This window comes from Mytilus trossulus, chromosome 7 (assembly GCF_036588685.1).
Source record: "Mytilus trossulus isolate FHL-02 chromosome 7, PNRI_Mtr1.1.1.hap1, whole genome shotgun sequence".
NCBI classification, from domain to species: Eukaryota; Metazoa; Mollusca; class Bivalvia; order Mytilida; family Mytilidae; genus Mytilus; species Mytilus trossulus.
Genome location: NC_086379.1, coordinates 18521579 through 18541850, shown reverse-complemented (window position 1 = coordinate 18541850; position 20272 = coordinate 18521579). Strand labels below are relative to the sequence as shown.

Sequence of the window (20272 nt, the reverse complement as noted above, 5' to 3'; positions counted from 1 at the left end):
ACAACATCTACTCATCCATGCAGATCTTCTCAACAACAAACAACTTGACCCACCTTGCTGCTTCCAACACGATCTTCTAGGACGGCACATTCTACTTATGTCCAATGCTCGTCCATCAGATATACACAGTTTATGCAATGGTAGATGGTTCTATTTTCCCACTAGTGTGTGATCTACTACCAGGAGAGGACAAGGTCATCTATTTACGCTTCTTCAGCCACATACGATACATCGCTCAACAACACCAGTTACTACTTCAACCAGAAACAGTATTTATCGATTACGCGACAGCAACCAACAACGCAGCACGGACAAAATTCCCAGGAGTAACCGTGAAAGGCTGCTTCTTCCACTTCACCTATAGTATTTGACGAAAGGCACAGAAATATGGACTACAGTCGCATTATAGAGAAAATGAAAACATCACTTAACGTATACGACAAGCCGCAGTATTATTCTTTGTTTCACCCAACCTTGTTGAGTATGTTTGGCTAACACCATATTCTCTACGATATAATTTACTGATAACATGACATGAGTACTGGGTTGATGGACGCCGCTTTCTTTGGAACCACTACTACACAGAAGGACCACACACCACCAATCACCTGGAAGGACTGCACAATAAAATTAAGAAGAGACTCGAACATGCCAACCCGAACATCTACGATATTTATATCAAGAAAATCATTCAGAAACTATTGAATTATGAAGACACGTGTGTTACTGCATGTCATTGTTTTGTACTTAGTTGTACTTGTATGTTAAATAAGGCTATTGAATTGATATTAAATTATTGAGAAAAAAATATTTTATTTATTTATTATTTTTCGATTAAAATGAAAATGTAAGTACAGAATAAAAAATACCTGAATATATTCTTTACTTATAGTACTTACTCTATACTTATAATGTCATAAATCAATTCAGTGGTCAGTGACCGGAAATTTAATTACACGTGTATTGTAATATTACAATCCATTTAAATCCCCGAGGTCATGTTTTGACATATGTGTATTAGTTAGAGATAAATAATGAATAAAGAATGATTTTCTTAATCATCAGACCGTTAATTTAGTTTGAGTCAATCGAAATATCGCCTTATCCAACTTTGACTCATCCATATGCAAAATTCGGGACCGCGAGAACACTTACACTTTTTCGGTATTTTGAGTCAACCGAGTTCGAGACTGCGAGAGTTAACTGTATAAAGATAGGTATAAGAATGCAAATGAGACAACTCTCCATCCAAGTCACAATTTGTCAAAGTAAACCATTATAGGTCAAAGTACGGTGTTTAACACGGAGCCTTGTATTTACAAATATGAACTCCACATATTCGACAGGGTACCAATTGTGCTGCACTAAATATATGCAATATCTCTCTGGTTGATAAATCATTTAGTCCGGCGGCTACAAGCATATTTCAGACGAATTGTGCACATCCTGCTACACGCATGAAATTTGGCATAGACCTTCCTCAACTATTACTCTTTCATTTCAGATAGAGAGGCATTTCAAAAAAAATGTCTCACTTCCGGTAAAATCCAAAATGGCGGACATCATACTTGAATCAGCATAATATCAAAGGCTAGTATGTGAAAAGGTGTTATTATCATGCTACTAGCATAATATTTGGTACAAACCTTTGTTATGTACTACTTTTTGATATATTGTATAGATTATATGTCTTCAAAAACCCTACTTCCGGTAAAAAGCAACATGGCGGACATTGTACTTAAATAAACTTATTTTTTAGAAAGAGTAATTGAAATGTGTTTTAACGTATTGCTACTATCATAACACTGTGCAGGAACCTTCCTTTGGTGCTTCTGATGGATACAAGGTATAAGACATATGTCTTTAAAACCCATACATCCGGTTATATCCAAAATGGCGGACATATAAATATAATTTATTATTCAAATATTTTATTTTTTTTCAAAATGTAAAGAAAACGAATTTTTTTTGTGCAGCTCATTAAACTTTTGGCTTTAAGTTATCCCCAAAACCACTAATTCTATCATGTTGTAAATGTTTAAACACAAAGTTCACACTTCCGGTAAAAATATGACGTAAATGTTAAAGATGATTCCTCAATCCATTTCTTTAATGTAGAGTTTTGGATAGATTGATTAAAACAAAATAAAATCACTATAGTACTAAAATATTTTTTAAATTACTACTATTTGCCTAAGTTTACATGTTTATTCACAGTCACCACCACATGCACACAAGGTAGTGCACGGGAGACCAGATTTTCCACACTAACAATGACCGCGGCATCCTTTCTCAATCCACAATGTACAAGCTTCTGACAAAATGATGAGGCCTCAGAAAGAGTTTTTTTTAAAAGGGATCATATTTGTTCCTTCGCCATCCATTTGTCCCTGGATTGGGTAGCATAAGAGCAAATCCCAAGCTCGTTTCCTAAACACCTGCATTAGTCATGTAAGTATATTGCACGTTTTACATGAAAAGACTAGACTAAGTTGCGGGAATAGCCTCAATTATAATTAGCCCTCCCTTTTGTGCAAATAGTTATTTTCTTGCTTCGTTAATCATGTTAGCTCCATCTGATAAGTTTGTGCGATCTTACAGTAAAACCCCGGTGATTTAATTTGATCAATCATCATTCTTTATGTTAAAGTCACATCTTCAAATGCCATCAATGTCTCCCACGCAGTCTTTTTTCCTTTTCAAGCAAAGAGAGAACCGTATCACACCCGGTAAAAGTATGGGTCACAATAAGTGTGTGTGATAAGTTTTTTTCGATCTTACAACAAAACTACGTATCGTTTTCAATGACATTAAATTTTTCAAATCCATATCTGGTGATTTTGGCTGATCAATCATCATTTTAAACGCTCCATATGATAAGCTTGTGCGATCTTACAGTAAAACCCCGGTGATTTAATTTGATTAATCATCATTCTTTATGTTAAAGTCACATCTTCAAACGCCATTAACGTCACCAACGCAGTTCCTTTTCCAGAAAACGTGCTATCTCTTAATGCCTAGTGCATTTGAAAGGTCATAGATATATATATATATATATATATATCTAAACCTTTTTCCACTTCCAAATGCAAACCTAAGTTTGTCTGCCCCTATGTCACGGAATACAAAAACAGCAATGACATCAGTATCGACTGTTCGAGTCATGACTCAGTTAAGTCTGTGTTTCACTGCATCAGTCATATCGATCTTGATTCTAGTGCCATTTCTTCGTGTTAATATGGTGCTTAACATGAAACACCATCAAGTGTTGGATAACACTGAACATCCTGAGCATTTGTTGCTACAACTACCTTTTCCTCAAAATTTTATTGAGCAAGCTGCTGTGAATGAAAACTTAAAAGTTTTTTCTTATTGTCGTCATCTCCCTGAAAACTGATAACTGGTGCATGTGTCTGACGCAGTGAAACACGAACTCAAACGAGTCATGATTCGACCAGTCGTTACTTAGTTTAAACATATTTTATTTGCGTAAATGTGCAAAAGGGAGGAGACACAAGTTAATCAAACTTGAAAAGAAAAAAAAAGACTGCGTGGGAGACATTTTAAAAATGTTTTAGTACTTTTGTGATTTTATTTTGTTTTAATCAATCTATCCAAAACTCTACATCGAAGATGTGGATTGAGGACTCTTTTAATTTAACGCCATATTGTGTTTTTTTACCGGAAGTGTTAACTTGGTATTTAAACATTTACAACAGAATTTAATTAGTGGTTTTGAGAATAACTTAAAGCCAAAAAATTGAATTCACAGAAAAAAAACATTTTGTAAAAAAGTTGAATATTACAATAAGAAATTGAGTATTCTATGTCTGCCATTTTGGATATTACCGGAAGTAAGGGTTTTAAAGACACATGTCATATACTTTGTATCAATGTAAGAAGCATCAAAGAAAGGTTCCTGTACAATGTAATGATAGTAGCAAAACGTTAAAACACATTTATTACCCTCCCTAAGAAATCAGCTTATTTTAGTACAATGTCCACCATGTTGGATTTTACCGGAAGTAGGATTATTAATGAAATCTAATCTATTTATTTTATCCAAAAGTAGTGAAAAAAACAAAGGTTTTAACCAAATATTATGATAGTAGCATAATAATAACACCTTTTTACACACTAGCCTTCGATATTGGGGTGATTTAAGTATGATGTCCGCCATTTTGGATTTTACCGGAAGTGAGACATTTTTTTCAAATGCCTCCCTATCTGAAATAAAAGAGTAATAGCTGAGAAAGGTCTATGCCAAATTTCATGCTTGTAGCAGGATTTGCACAATTTTTCACTAAGCCGCCGTACTAATTGTACCATGTGATATCAAAATTCAACAATTGTTTTATTATATAGATATTAACCTTTTCGATTTTCTAGTATTTGTTAAAGATACTTTTAAACTGCTCCTTGTTTTAATACTAAATATATCTTCTGCAATTGCAGATGCTAATTATTTATGTTTAAATCTTCAATAAAGTTTACTAATACAAATACACCGAAAAAGAAAAAAAAACTAGAATTTGCTTGGCGTCATAAGCCTACGACATTGTAGTTGCATTGGAATATATATATCTAGGTACACGTTAGCTTGTTCCAAATCTTTTATTAACCACTCGTGATATTTTACGCGGTGACTATAATGTTTATTGAAGAAGACTCAGGCAATGAGAATAGAGATTTTTTTCAGTCAAATAATAAAATTGGTTGTCAAAACTCCTCACACGAACATTTGACATCAATTTTCTTGCAAAATATTCACGAAATAATAGATAGTCAATGTCTTTTCAATTACATAAAGGAGGATAAATTAAAATATCTATATTTGATAAAACATACAAAATGTATTGTAGCCATGACGAATTTGATAACAAGTTGTTTGGGATAAGTGACCTTGAAGCAGAACGAATGGATCCTCAACAACGATATGTGCTTGAATGCGTCCATATGGCTTTGGAAGATGGCGGCCTCACACGAAATATGATGAGTGGATCAGACACCGGAGTTTTTATTGGTAAAACAAATTTGTTAAACTAATGGTTTATATTGAAATAAAAATTGGATGAAATAAACTTTAAGTAGTATAAATTAAATACTCATGAATATCAAGAAAGTCTCTACAGGGTCTTCATATAATGAGAAAATTATCATTTCATATAATAGGAGATACGGATAAAAATATTAATGTACAATGAATGATATTTTCATATTGAACAAGACAAAACTGAATGAAATGACAAACCTGAGATTTTATTAATATTTTCCGGAGATTTGACTCAATATTTGATATGCAGTCGCTTTAAACATGACTGTTTCAAATATATACATATACGACTTGTGTATATTTATTATGTGTGGGCTTGTACTATATTTCCCCTCCGGTTTATATAATCCGTTCATCCTATTTCGACTCCTTAAAATTGAGGTAAATCATATGGCCTTCCAAATACTGTTTTGATACTAAACATCACTGAAGAGACATTAAGTATCGAAATCCGGATATGTTTGTGCTGTATTAAGACCCCTCTATCAACATCTATACACATTTAATTGTGTCTTTTAACCTTTACACAGGAGAGTGAACTTAGGATTATATATTTGAATAACATAAACAGAGACAAGACCACTAGAAAGTGCTTCCGAACATGTGTAATTCGATCCAAAAAAAATAAAACAATTTAGACACGAGTACTGGAAAAAAAACCTTTTGTTTTCAGGTTTTATGAATGATGATTACAGAGGTGTAGCCGATGACGACCTTACAACAATGACAAACTACGATATAACTGGAAATCCTCCAAGCATTATTTCCGCTCGTGTATCATATGTTTATAACTTGCTAGGACCATCAATGTCAATAGATACGGCATGTTCATCTGCCTTAGTTGCAATCGATGTTGCTGCTCAGAGCTTATTAATGGGTATGTTACTTTTTGCATAAGGCAAAACTTCCAATATGTTTTTCGTGGATGAATCACATGACCCAACTCCTTTTTGTAACGTCTGTAATATTTAATCTTATATATCAAAATTTTTAAAAAGGAAGAAGGAACGTACCTTAAAAGTACCTTAAAAATACATATTTTCATCCCCTTATTGACTATCATTAAAACATAGGCAAAACTAGAAAAATGTTGCAATTTCATTACAATCTGTCCCAAAGTATGCATTATTTTACCACACGAAACAGTTTTTTTTTAAGTATTACCTTTAAAATATTTGAACAGATGGGGTCAATGTAGAATACCGACCATTTAGCGTGTGCAATTGTTAAATCCAGCAAATTTCAACAATTTGCAGTATAATTTATGTTTTTTGCCATATTTCTAATTATTGGTGTTATTTGGCAAAAAAAAAAAAAAAAAATGACAGTAAATTCAGTTAACTGGCATGATTACTCAAAATCTTAATAATTGAATTGTACCTGCAATTTAGACCCCAAGCGTCGTCCAAAAAGATAATTAAATAAAAGTATTTGCTTGTGTTTTTTACTTATTAGCAGAACAATTATTTTGGGCAACACTTATATTCTATTTCAAGTTAGCTTATTTCTTATAACTGTAATAAATTTGTTGAAAAACTGACATTACATCACAATCAAATTGTGTCATCAAGATGGATAATAGTCTATCATTCACCGATCAGTAAAGTTAACAGTGAAAGCTAAAAACTAAAGACAGAACAACACGAACCCCACCATAAACTGACTGGGGTGATCTCTTGTCTTCCGAAAGGATAAGCATATCCTGCTCCACATGTAGCACCCGTTGTGTTACTCATTTGAGTACTAGTCCGGTAATAAGTCTAATTCGGTAGGTCACATTAAGAAAAAGGGGGCGGGATTATAGTTAAGACATTAGGAACATATCTGCTATAATATGTGAAACCGATATTCCATAACGGTCAATCAACTCGGGATGGTGTCCGCAAAATTTTTGAAGGGATGATTTCAAATTCACCATTTGGTATTCTTGGTTTAAAAGCTTTCTTATAACCCTTTATCAAATAAATCATGATAGGAAATACAAACCCTAGAATATCGTATCAAAGGGATATTCAACATTATTAGTCGAAGATGAACTGACTAAGCAATTGCATATAGTACACACAAAAAAACACTAAAAGAGGCAAAAGACAGCCTCAATATTACATATTTATAAATTGCAAATTGTTAAAGGTTTGAATACTTATCCGACCGTTCTCATGAAAGTTTATTTTTATTCAGGGCGCAGTTCAATGGCTATCTGTGGAGGGGTAAATAGTATGTTATCGCCGTCAATGTTTATAGCACTCAGCCGAGCGAGAATGGCATCACCAAGTGGACAATGCCATACATTCTCATCAAATGCAGATGGATATACTAGAGGGGAAGGATGTGGAATAGTTATATTGAAAAAATTAGGACATGTTAGTTTTATTGAATTCACGATATTTCAAATAATGCTCTTTAATTTTGAAAAAATCTACCTCCAAATTCAACATATATGTTGTCAATGAGAAACTCCAGCATACTTATCACTTGTTCCTCTGTGTTTTATCTTATTGTTCACTATTATCAAAATATTAACCGTATAGTATCCCAAAGTAATAAATTTATATGCTAACATTTTTATGTTGAAAAGCATTGTGGATTATTTCTATTAGAAGATATTTTAATATCACATAGGGAATTGGTGGTATACAGGGTTGAACAATCAAAAGATTTGATAGAATTATTTCCCGCATTTGACGTATATACATATTTTAATCAAGGTATCTATACACAAAGAAAAAGGTTAAGCACACCCTGATATATTGCATTATATTTATTTTTACCAAAATGTTAATTTGAATATAAATATAGATTTTAACAAGATCAATGTTCCTTTAAAAAGGTGTGACCACACAGGTTTGACCGGTTATTAAGATATCGACGTATTATGCACGTGAACCATGCCTCCCATGTCAATTACAAAATGCAGTTTCCCCGCGCTTCAAATTTGAGTATTTAAGTCCAGCGATTTGAAAATTTAATTCACATTCTGTGACATTGTACGAAGACGAATATCGGAGGCTCAAAGATGGCAGATTATTGGCATGCTGTCATCAGGGTTATCTTATAAAGCTATTGGACGTCAGATGGGCTACCATTATACTGTAGTAAGCAGTCAGTCGGAAACACATCCAAACCAATCACGTTAAAGACTTGCCAAGATCCGGTAGACCATTGATAACATCACAGCGTGAAGACAGGGCACTGCATTGGCTGGTTAGACGAATGCCATTCGCAACAAGTCAACCAGGACATTGAGGAACCGGTTGAAATCAGCAGGACTGAAGTCAAGAAGGGTGATAAGACGTCCCATGTTAACTGACCGCCATCAACAACTGCGTTTGACATGGTGCTTAGCTCGTCGTGGTTGGAACTTGAGGAACTGGCGCAAGATCCATTGGTCAGACGAGAGCCGGTTTCTTCTGCATGTAACAGATGGAAGATTGAGAGTTTGGAGACATAAAAATACAGAATATACCACAAGGAACACCAAAGCAACTGTACCTTACGGTGGAGGCTCTGTGATGGTATGGGGATGCATCTCTCATGACTGCAAATTAGACTTGGTTACTATACGAGGAAACCTTAATGGTGATCAATGCATCAGAAAGAGTTCTTCGGCCAGTAGTTGTACCTCATTTTGATAACCAGCCATTAGCTGCTAGACCTGTGTTTATGGATGAAAACGCTAGGCCGCATCGTTCAAGGGCGGTTATCGCATTTCTGCAAAGCGAAGCAGTAACTGCTCTTACATGGCCTGCCATGAGCCTAGCATATTTAGGACACGTTAGGCCGTCGGGTACAGGCAACCGAACCACCTGTACAAAATTTACGTCAGTTGGAACGAGCGTTGCACCGGGAATGACGGCAAATACCACAGCAGGAAATCCGACGACTAACTGGAGGGATGAGACACAGGGTTGAGGCCTGCATCCAATCACGTGGTGGTTTCACCCGATATTGAATACTGAACTATGGATAACGTTAACAGACTTATAATGGACGTTTTCTAAGTGAAATGACATAAGTATCATGCATAACGAACTCAGAAGGTCCATACTTAAAATGGACACTTTTTAGTGTAAAAACTAGACTTGTGCTTTTGTGACAATTTGTTCATTAAATTATCATTTTTTTAGCAATTTTTTGCGTATTTCTTAAAGCTTATGTTATGTCCTTACAGTCTGCATTACTAATTATAGGACCAATTGTCCCAGGATCCCATTCCCTTATCGTAATATTTGTCAATTCGAAAACACATGGGGGTGCTTAACTTTTTTTTTTTACTTTGTGTATATTATTAGTTTATTCAGAAAAAGAATGAGATATAGAATTATCCATAAGTTCTTTAGAGGTTTTTTTTAGAATCCACATATGGTCAATACCACTACGCAAGCACACAGTGAGTATTTCGAAAGACCCTGTTTCACTGCGCACAATCTAATGGACAATTCTTTAGTCGAACATATAGATGAGCCAGCAATGTACCGTTGTTTGTACGGAATTTTGTGAAGCTTAGGTATCCAATACAAATAATTTAAGTCCTCAGATTTGTTGTTCAATGTAATGTTCATTGAAGCCATGAAGGACTTATGAATCGCCAAAATATCATCCTTGACAAATGATATTTTTTGTATGTGGGATTACCTGAGTGCTCATTTATTGCTAATTCTTTTACAAGATAGGATTCCATACAGTGACAATATTATGTGAAGCTTTGTCCGCAGGAACAACAAAATACTCATCGTGAAGAATTGATAGAAATTTCACAGCCTCATTGATTCTGAAACGGTCTTTGGTTGATCATTCACAAGTTTTTTCCACTTATGAATGCGACGTTTTCGCAGAGACTTTATTGTTTTGATCCATTCTGACAGTGTGCAGTTCAACTTCTTCACGTTTAGCCCATGCTCTGGTGTAGGTGTCAATGGAATTCAAAATTGTTTTAAAAAGATTCTTACAACAAAGAGAATACCTTGCAATGTTCACTATTCCTTGCCGATTGTGTGTTTTGAGATGTACAATGGTTATCCTGTATGATGACATATTTGTTTGAATTTCTACAAGTATTATAACATTATCAAAATCGACCTGTAAACTTTCTTCGATCATGCCGGATGGAAGGTATTATGTATAATGAGTATTTGCAGAAATGTTTAAATAACATTTTCGAATGAGAACATCTATAAAATTGCATATTTTGTTAAAACATTATATGAATTTGTCCTTATAATGTGCCGTAAAATTATTTTAAAAATGATAGTTATCTAGTGAAAAACGTTTTGGACGAAAACCTATTGTATAACTAAGTTTTACTAAACCATACGACAGCAAATTGGAAAATATTTTAACAAGATATGAACAAACTGACAAGAAACGACATCCTTCAAAAAACAAAAGATCTTTTTTATGACTAGTCGAAATTCTATAAGAAATACATTTGTTTAAAATGTCCTTTCTTTACCAGCTTCTAAAATAAAAACTGCATATACTTTATTTTCAGGCTAAAAGAGATTCAAATAAAATTTGGGCAACAATTGCTACTGATTGTAACCAAGATGGCCACACAGCGACCCCAATAACAGCTCCTTCTGCTAGTCAACAAGAAAATCTTCTTCATAAAGTTTATTTATCAAATAATGTAAATCCTCATGACGTACAAGTGATAGGAGCGCATGGTAAGTTAATATTACAATTTGAGAACATATTAAATATTAGTTTATTATTTTTCACTGAGAAATATTAATTATAAAATATGTAAATACATATTGCTCCATGATTCATTACAGCAAAAAAACCTATATACACGTACGGACGGAAAACATTTTACAATGTATGAATTATAAGATGTAGGCTTTTCATATCTTAGCGTCGATAGCTCATAAAATAACAGACGACTGCATCAGATTTTAATAGAAGTAAAAGATAAATGTTTTATCTTTTCTCTTGTTCTAAGTTCTATTTTCGTTAAAGAGGAAAAGTGCAATTACACTTTCCGAAGATATTTTGTATGTTTGGACTTGGAATGAAATCGGAAATGCGTCGATTATTCTGTCATCAAATTGATACTTAATCACTGTTTTTGTATTTCATTATAAATCACTGTTTTTGTATTTCGATATAAATCACTGTTTTTTGTCTGTTTTAAGTGCCACAATCTGAAACTTTTTTCAGATAAATGATAGCACTTCTATATAAATAATATAATCCTAACTAGGTATATGTATTTATAGGGACAGGAACACCGGTTGGAGATCCGATAGAAGCGAATACGTTGGGCAGATTTTTTGGAAAAAAACCAAACGATCAATCTGTAGAGAAACATGTTGTTTATATAGCATCTGTAAAAACTAATATTGGTCACTTAGAATCAGCAGCAGGGGCAGCTGGGCTAATTAAGGTCTTATTAATGATGAAAAACGAAACAATTGTTCCCTCTCTCCATTTTGAGATGCCTAATGAAAAAATAGATTTTGAGAAGTATCACTTTATTGTTCCAACACATACTATTCAATGGAAACCAGATGTAAATAATCAGCGAATGGCGTGTGTTAACAGCTTCGGATTTGGTGGAACAAACTCACATGCGATAGTAAGGCAGTTTCAGCAGGAGAAACGCCGTCAGGAGGAACATCAAGACATGTTACAACTAGTGTTTATTTCCTCGGTAGACCTAGACGGACTCAAGATATCCTTATTTGAAATGGTAGAAAAGATCACTAGTATCGACATTCGTTTGTGTGATATCTCATACACATCTCTATGCAGACGAGACCATCATCAGTATCGTATAGCTATTGTTGCCAACAGTTTAGACGATCTGAAATATAAATTAAGAAACCGACAAAATTCAAATGAACCGACATCAAAAGTAAGATTGAGAGCACCAAACATCATTGCTGTCTTTTGTGGTGTAGGGACGACATGGAAGGGAATGTGCAAACAGTTGTTGAAAGAATATACTGTAGTAAAAGAAGTAGTACAACAAATTGATAGCATCCTTAATCAGTGGGTTGAGTTGTCAATTTATGATATCTTAGCTAATGGCAAAGATATTTCTGATCCTTTTACTGGACATATAGCTATTTTTACATGTCAGATAGCCCTTTGGTCCCTTTGGAGGCACTGGGGGATAAAGGTGGATGCAATTATTGGTCAGTCTGTTGGGGAAGTTGCTGCTGTGTATGCTGCAGGTTGCTTGACATTGGAAAATGCAGTTGCGGTGATATATCACAGATCAAGAATACTATCAACTGTTACAGGAGGCAAAATGTTTGTCATAGGAAACTGTAACACGAAATACATCGAGTCTGTTTGTAGCAAATTTCAAGGAAAGGCCTGCATTGCGGTTTATATAAGTTCTACATCTTGCACTGTATCCAGCGATGCTGATATCGTTGATGCGTTTAAAAAAGCAGTAAAAGATGGATTACCCAAGGCTGAACAAGATACATTTTGGCTGACAGACTTAAATGTACAATGCGCTTATCACAGTCAACACACAGATCAAGCAGGAAAAGATTTAGAAAAAATCGTTAAACATTTTGTAAGTTCTGATCCTTCCATATCCTATATTTCAACAGTAACTGGCGAAACAATAACTGATGGCAATGTTATTGATGCTTTCTATTGGAACAAAAATGTAAGTTGTCCAGTTTTATTCAAAGATGCAGTGTCCACTGCCGGAAAGATGAACACGTTTAACATATTCCTTGAGATAGGACCAAAACCGGTTTTAAGGGCTCATCTTCAAGACTCTTATGCACACAATGAAGCAATTTGCCTTCCTTCGATGAAAGAAAGACACGAGGAAGACACTTTGTTAACGTCACTTACAGAATTATTCGAGCATGGAATTGATTTAGATTGGCACAAAGTGTGTAAAAGACAAGGTAACTTATGTGATATACCAAAGTACAAATTCAACCCGAAAAGAAAGTCATTATTCATATCAGATGTTACTCTTTTGAAACATAAAGGATTATACCCTAATGTAGGAAACCATTTGTTTGTTTCGAAATCGCCTATTTCAACAGCAAATTTTAAAGTAAAAATAAACGATGTAGTTACACCATTTGTGTTTGAACACTTTGTATCAAACACTCCGATTGTTCCTGGTGCATTTTATGCCGAGGTGGCTCTTGAAGTAGGACAATCACATCTACAAAGAAGAGTTCAAGATATCTGTGTTGAAATAGAATTCATTAGACCAATATTTCTATCTCCTGGTCAAGCGTACACTGTAGATGTATCAATCGATGATTTATCATCGAAATCACCAATCTTTTTGTTAACGAAGGACAAGGAAATTATATCCAAATTTACAATACGACACATAGAAGAGCGAACAGAAAGAGAACATATAGATATTGATTGCATATACAAAGTTTGCCCACAGTTCCAATCATCAGAAGATATTTATGATTCACTGAACAACATGGGTTTCTCATATGGCAAAAACCTACAAATTCTTGGGGATTCATGGAAAAATGGTAAGCAATGCCTTGTTCAAATGCATGTATCAGATGTAATCTGGAGTGATGTAAAGATGACCCATTTCCATCCAGCTATATTGGACGGTCTTATTCAAACGTCAAGTGTTTTGTTTTTAGACGCCTCTGATGAAATTACAGTCTTACCGGCGGGAATAGGGAAACTGATCCTGAGGCGAGGGATCGAACGAGCTATGATTGCGTATACTGAATTGAAGCATCGATCCAAATCGGAAGTTCTTTACAATATGTTGTTGTTGACTGTGAATGGTAATATCATCGCCGAAATTGAAGACTTAAGGCTAAAAATTATTGGCGATGAGTTGTCTAATACCTCACAGGAGTACACATTGACGTGGGAAAATATTCAATTAAACCGTCTATCTAAAAATACGGATCGAGAAAAATTGAAAAAGAGAATACTCCTCTGTTCTTTTGATAGACAAATATTGTGTCAGATAACGGACATCCCAGACATAGAAGTAAAATCCCTTTTGCTGAAAGAGGAATCATCCCTCAGTTCACAAAAAGATGTATTCAGTTCTTTTTTGAAAGAAAATCCAGGGTTTGTAGAAATCTACTTTGCACCAGGTAAACAGATTACAGACTTGATTTCGGGATCTGACCTTTTAGAGACAATAAATACATCCTGTGTAGTCTTACTAGCTATTGTACAGTGTATTACAGACAGTAAAGATGAGGCATTTATTACAGTCATCACAGAAGCTACCCAGGTACATGATATTAGTTCTTGTTCATATGTAAATCTGGTTGGTTCCGAACTCTGGGGACAGGTACGATCGATCATACGGGAACAAATATCTTTTGATATTCGTTTGATTGATTGCCATCCATCTATCAGTGAGACTATGGAATTCATTTCTCAACTTTTGATCGACGAAAGCATACCAAAATACGGGGAGTTGATTTTTGATCAAGGAAAATTGTTTACAAATCATCTGCAGAAAAAAAATTCTGACAAACCAATAAGTAAATATCGATATGGGAGCATTGATGATTACTGTAAAGTGGAAATAAAAACTGAAATAGCAAATGATATAAGGCAGACATATTGCGTTTTACAAAATGGTCCAGAAGAAATTTCAAAGAACTATATATCATTGTGTCTTCACGAAGTATCATTGCACAGCAAATGTTTGTACCCAGTTACCTTACCATGTGTAAATCATGATCAGACTTTCTTTGCTTTCCAAGAGATTGGGTGTTCTGAATTTGATTTACTGTCATATGAATCAACTGCGACAATACAAGAAATATCCAAATTAACTCCAATCACGAAATCAAATGCAGCATCTGATAATAAAAATATGTTCGTTGCATGTTTTCCTATGAGAGTGCAGAGTATAGTTGAAGTTCCACAAACAACAATTTATCCCTTACAACAACTGCCAGGTTATAAACCAGGTGTTATATTCGTTAGTTTTCTAATGTACTCATTGGTTCATCATGTTGAAAAAGGAAGCCATGCACACATATTATGCGATTTAGAAAATGAATTTACAGGTAAAATACTCCAAATGTTCTTGACAAAATTTAAAAGATCAAGTTCTAGACTACACGTAGGTACCAATTGGAATTTAGATTCATTTAATACAGTCTTCATGTTGAAAACAATGATTCCTAAAGATATACTGAAATTAATAGAGATGAGGTTTACGGGCCTAGTTATAGCTCTTTCTCCTTTTCTGAACCAAGATGCTCGACTTATTCTGCAAATGAACAATGTTAAAGTTCAAGTGATACAAATTGATGACGTCTTATCAAAAGAAAATTTTGTAAAATTCGCTCCCGTGGTCTTCAAGTTTTGGAATAAGCACAGTCTAAATGTTGAAATATTCAGACATGAGAATAATGAAATCATCCAACATCGCAATAGACAACATGAATCTAATGGTATTCTAAAGGTCCCGACCAACACGTTGTCCATGAAATTTGATAACATTGGAAAATACAACTACGTTAAAATACCTCAACACTATTTGTTCAGAAAAGACGGTTGTTACATTGTCATTGGTGGTTTAACCGGTTTGGGATTGGAAATTGTATATTTTGCTGCAGGTCACGGAGCTGGTGAGGTAATAAGTTTGTCACGTCGAAATGTTTCTATTCAACAGCAGAATAAATTTGACATGCTATCGGAAAGTACCGGATGTCGTATTCGAGCAATGGTAGCAGATATAACTGTTTGGGATGATGTACAGAAAGTGTTTTTTGATATAGAGCAGAGCTCACAATGTAAAATCAAGGGCATTTTTCAAGGTGCCGGTATATTGAAAGATACTCTTAGTTCTAGAATGAAAGAAGTCCATTTAAAAGATGTACTAAAACCAAAAGTACTTGGAACCTGTAACCTTCATTTGGTATCAAAAAAATACCCTCTTGATTATTTTGTTATGCATTCATCCATGACATCAGTGATGGGAAACATAGGCCAGAGTAATTATGGAGCTGCCAATGCTTTTATGGATTGCCTTGCGCACTACAGGAGATTGAACGGACTGAGTGGACAAAGTTTAAATTGGGGCCCATTAGATGTAGGTATGCTGAAGGATCAAGCAAATATTGAAGAAATATTAAAACAACAAGGGTATTTTCCGTTGAATGTTCCCGACATTATGAACTGTCTTCAGAAAAACCTTCACAGTACCTCAATCCAAGTGACTTTAGGAAATTTTGATTGGAATTTAATAGGGACAAATTTGAAATCAATGAAAACGGATTATGTTCGACAAAGATTTCATAATTTATATAGTCATGAGATAGAAACTTATAAAAATTCGCACAGTCGAGTTGTTAATGACGAACTGATTGAAATTACAAAAGCACTAGGACATGAAAGGATGGAAAAAATTGCAAAGGTAGTCTTCAGGGTGGCGAGCGAGGTATTCACATTAGATATAGACATTCTACAAAACGAAACACTAGTGCAGGAATTAGGAATAGACTCGATGCAGTCCATGTCATTTGTTAATGCAATTTACAACATAACTGGCGTCAGGATTCCTGCTGTCACACTGATGTCAGATGAAATATCATTTGAAAACATAATTTTGATTTTGAATTCTGAAATTTCAGAGAGCGAACATTTGATGCCAATCAAATCAATTGTGGACATTTCGATTGTTCAATCAATGACCCCTATGGAAAAAAAGTCATATGATGCTTTTTTGTTCAACTCGGAGGACCCGACATTATTTATTTATGTAGATCTTGAAGTATCTGGTCGTCTTGTAAATCCTGATGTATGGAAATACCTCCTTTTTCAGCTCCATGCCAAGCATAAAGCAATAAGAACTATTTTCCTACCAAACCAAAAAGGAATTAGATATGGAATACGAAAACATACAATGGATCCAGACGAAGGTACTGTCGATTTCATTGAAGTTCCATTGAAAGCTTTAGACCATGTCAATAAAATTCCTTCAGACATTAAACCATACCTATTTGACCCGTCAAAAGAATTACCATTGAGAATTATATTTGCTCGGAATGCGAACAAATGTATCGTTCGACTAGTTTTTAATCATTTATCATTTGACCTTACGTCAATTATGATTGTAGTAAGAAGCATTTTAGACATAGATCAATCCGAATCAAGTGATGGTAATTATTCTTTAGACAACGTTGCTGTACTATATGAGCAAAAATTTCAACCACAGAAAGACGAACTTATAAGATTTTGGAAACATCAAACACCCGCCGTTATATTGCCAATGTCATTTAAGGGTAGATCAGGAATAGATTTGAATCCAAAGCAGTTTGATTTTACCAAAATCACAGTTGACCAAGATATTGCACTAGAATTAACAAAATGTTTGAAGAAGCAAAACGTAAAACTATTTGTGTTTGTTGTCAGTTTATATCAAATCCTACTTTCCACTGAATTGAAAATAAAAACAGTATCCCTTTTTGGAACGGTCGATATGCGAATACATTTTCCTGAATTGAAAGAAACTATCTGTGGATTTACAAACCATGTTCCATTTTACGCAAACGTCGATCATTCGGTAAATTTGTCTTTTTTCCTCGGTGAGAACAAGCGAACAATTGCAAGTGCTATTGAAAACAGTTTACTACCATGCGATAAAATTGTCGAGTTCTTAACTAACATAAAACCCGAAGACGTATTTAGACACCTAATCATTATGGAATCTATTAAAGACTTTGGAGAAAGCCAGAAGATTACCAATGACGTTACGATAAAACGTATTTGTACTGGTAACTACAACAAGGAAACAGTTCTATTGGTATGGCATGATTTGGAAAAAGGCCAACTAGATTTCGAGCTAGGTTACAGTACACTGATGCTAGATGAAACAAGAGCAAGACATATTTTGAATATGCTTTATCAATTTGTGCAGCACGTAATTAAACATCCAGATTGTACGACAGGGTCTTTGATCAATCTAACAAAAAAGGATTGCATGAAGACTACAGGTACTAAACAAATGATGAAAACTCCTTTATCAGATAGAAAACGCGCCATGGATACCACAACAAAGAATGAGATTGATACTATACATGTCAACTATAGAAGTCAAACTTCTCTAGCTATAAAGAACCAAGATTTACATAAAGGTAAATAAAATTTACTGGTTATTTTGATAAAATACATGATTCAAGTTGACATGAACTATAACAGTACATTTAACATGGTCAGCCAATTTATATATCATAACTTTATGAAACTTAGTGTCCATGCACATGCACAGCCACTCATACTTAGTACTTCCAATTTAGGTCTTTGTGACAGAACATAACACTCTTTCTGACGGGATCTACAATCGTCAAAAATTGAACAAGAGAATGAATATTTGAGTGGATCACACGTCATTCCTTATCAAGGACTATTAATCGCTAATAGATTTTGATATTTAAAAACTTTCACTTATGATTCATCAGTTCAACAACAAAAGAAATCAAAAGCCACTTAGTTTTAATGTAACAGACTGTCTTCAACAATATAGACAAGCATATATGCAATATGTCATGATCTAAATCTTTAGTCATTGTGGGTGTCTAGATTTGTTTCAGTAGTATTATTTTAACATATGTGTGTGAATGGGTCAAAGCTGACGTTTATAGTCATACGTATTAAAATCAATTGGTAAAATTTACTCATTTTCCTAGATTCCTCATTATAACATAATCAATGTATTTATGATACTTAAATACAGACCAACACAGTTTGAATTCGAAACTTCAGCGTTCATATAAAAAATCTACATACATGTACCGAAGGAAAAATACTGACGTCAAGAAACGACTGAAAGCCATAATAAAAGAGACATCCGGAATATGACAGTTATTTCCACTCCTACCGTTGTTTAATAACGTTTAATTGTGTCCGTATTTATGGACTGTCCCCTCTTTTAATATACTTTGGAGTTCGGTATTTTCGTTATTTTCTTTTCTTTTCTTAATTTGGATATACTAGTAATTAAATGAACACTAGAAACTGACATTGGGTCAACAACTGTGGTAGTTCAGGCAATCACAAATTTGTCATATAATCTACTCTTTATAACAGATAAAATTGATTTCTTTCTAATCTTCACTTATATGGATTCAGTTATTGGTCAATTTATGAAGCAGACAACACATGGTTGGGATCACCAAGTGACAATGTCAATCAAAGAAGAGGAAAACGGGCGTACCTTGAACTGGGGATTCTTGGAAAAGACAATGACGAAATCCTTATCAATGAGTACCATCGAAAAAGTAGAAACGACTGAAACAAATGGTAGGTGGCAACGAATTATGATACATTATGCGTTTATCTAACAGTTCAATGTCAATTTTAATGTCTATTGAATTAGCATTGTATAATTACCAATGAACGATTAACAGTTATCTTTTGATTAGAACTTTACTTACGAGCGTCTGGTATATATGGCGCGTTTTCTATCTGATAAAGGAGTTTTCATCATTTGTTTAGTACCTGTAGTCTTCATGCAATCCTTTTTTGTTAGATTGACCAAAGACCCTGTCGTACAATGGCGATTTGTTAAAAATGATAAAGAGAAAAGCATAGAAAAGTTAATTCATTACCAAATATATTGGTGGTATAAACATTTTTTGAAATACATGAACGATCAGGTATAAAAAAAAATGAAAAACAGAGGAGTAAAATGTACAAAATATCATAAAAGCACTAGAACTGACAACGGGTGCAGCAACCTATTCGACTTCCAATGATGAACCAGACCTTACAAACCCTTGTTTTTATGAATCCATCTTCATTTACAGCGAAAACTATTGGTGTTTTATGATGTCTCTTTTCTCTTATTTCAGGTAGATACTGTATCCACATCCATGCAAACCACAGAGTTTATATCTTCAAGACAGCTGACCTAAAGTTATATGAGCAGTTCACATATGAGTTAAGAAATACTGACTATGACTCAATTGTAATGGAAAATGATAGTTTATTGTTCTGAACATTTTTTATATAAGACATATCGTTTCAATATGGTAAAAAGGAGATGTTATGTTAATCCTATCTTCCTTTAGTTATCCTATATTTCTGAAATATCAAATCAGAAATGTAGTGCTTTTTGTTGATTTTTGACATCAATATGTAACTTTTGATGTGAAATGAAATAAAACATTTTTATATAAAATCAAAACATAACAATGCAATATTTCTTATATTGATCGTTTACTTAGTGTATAACATCAAACGGCCATGTACGCATTTCGACAATCAATGTCTCTT

The 20272-nt window shown here is 34.2% G+C and overlaps 1 protein-coding gene across 1 annotated transcript in view; it reads left to right on the top strand.

Annotated features, from left to right (window-relative positions):
* Window positions 1–20033, top strand: part of LOC134726216 (phenolphthiocerol/phthiocerol polyketide synthase subunit C-like) — a 28056-nt gene extending 8023 nt beyond the window's left edge. The window contains exons 2-8 of the mRNA XM_063590617.1: window positions 4863–5023; window positions 5727–5930; window positions 7235–7416; window positions 10545–10719; window positions 11275–18132; window positions 19127–19301; window positions 19853–20033. Coding sequence (XP_063446687.1) covers window positions 4863–5023; window positions 5727–5930; window positions 7235–7416; window positions 10545–10719; window positions 11275–18132; window positions 19127–19301; window positions 19853–19994 — 7897 coding nt within the window. The 3' untranslated portion in view covers window positions 19995–20033. The remainder of the gene's footprint in view (window positions 1–4862; window positions 5024–5726; window positions 5931–7234; window positions 7417–10544; window positions 10720–11274; window positions 18133–19126; window positions 19302–19852) is intronic.
* Window positions 20034–20272: the final 239 nt, after the last annotated feature.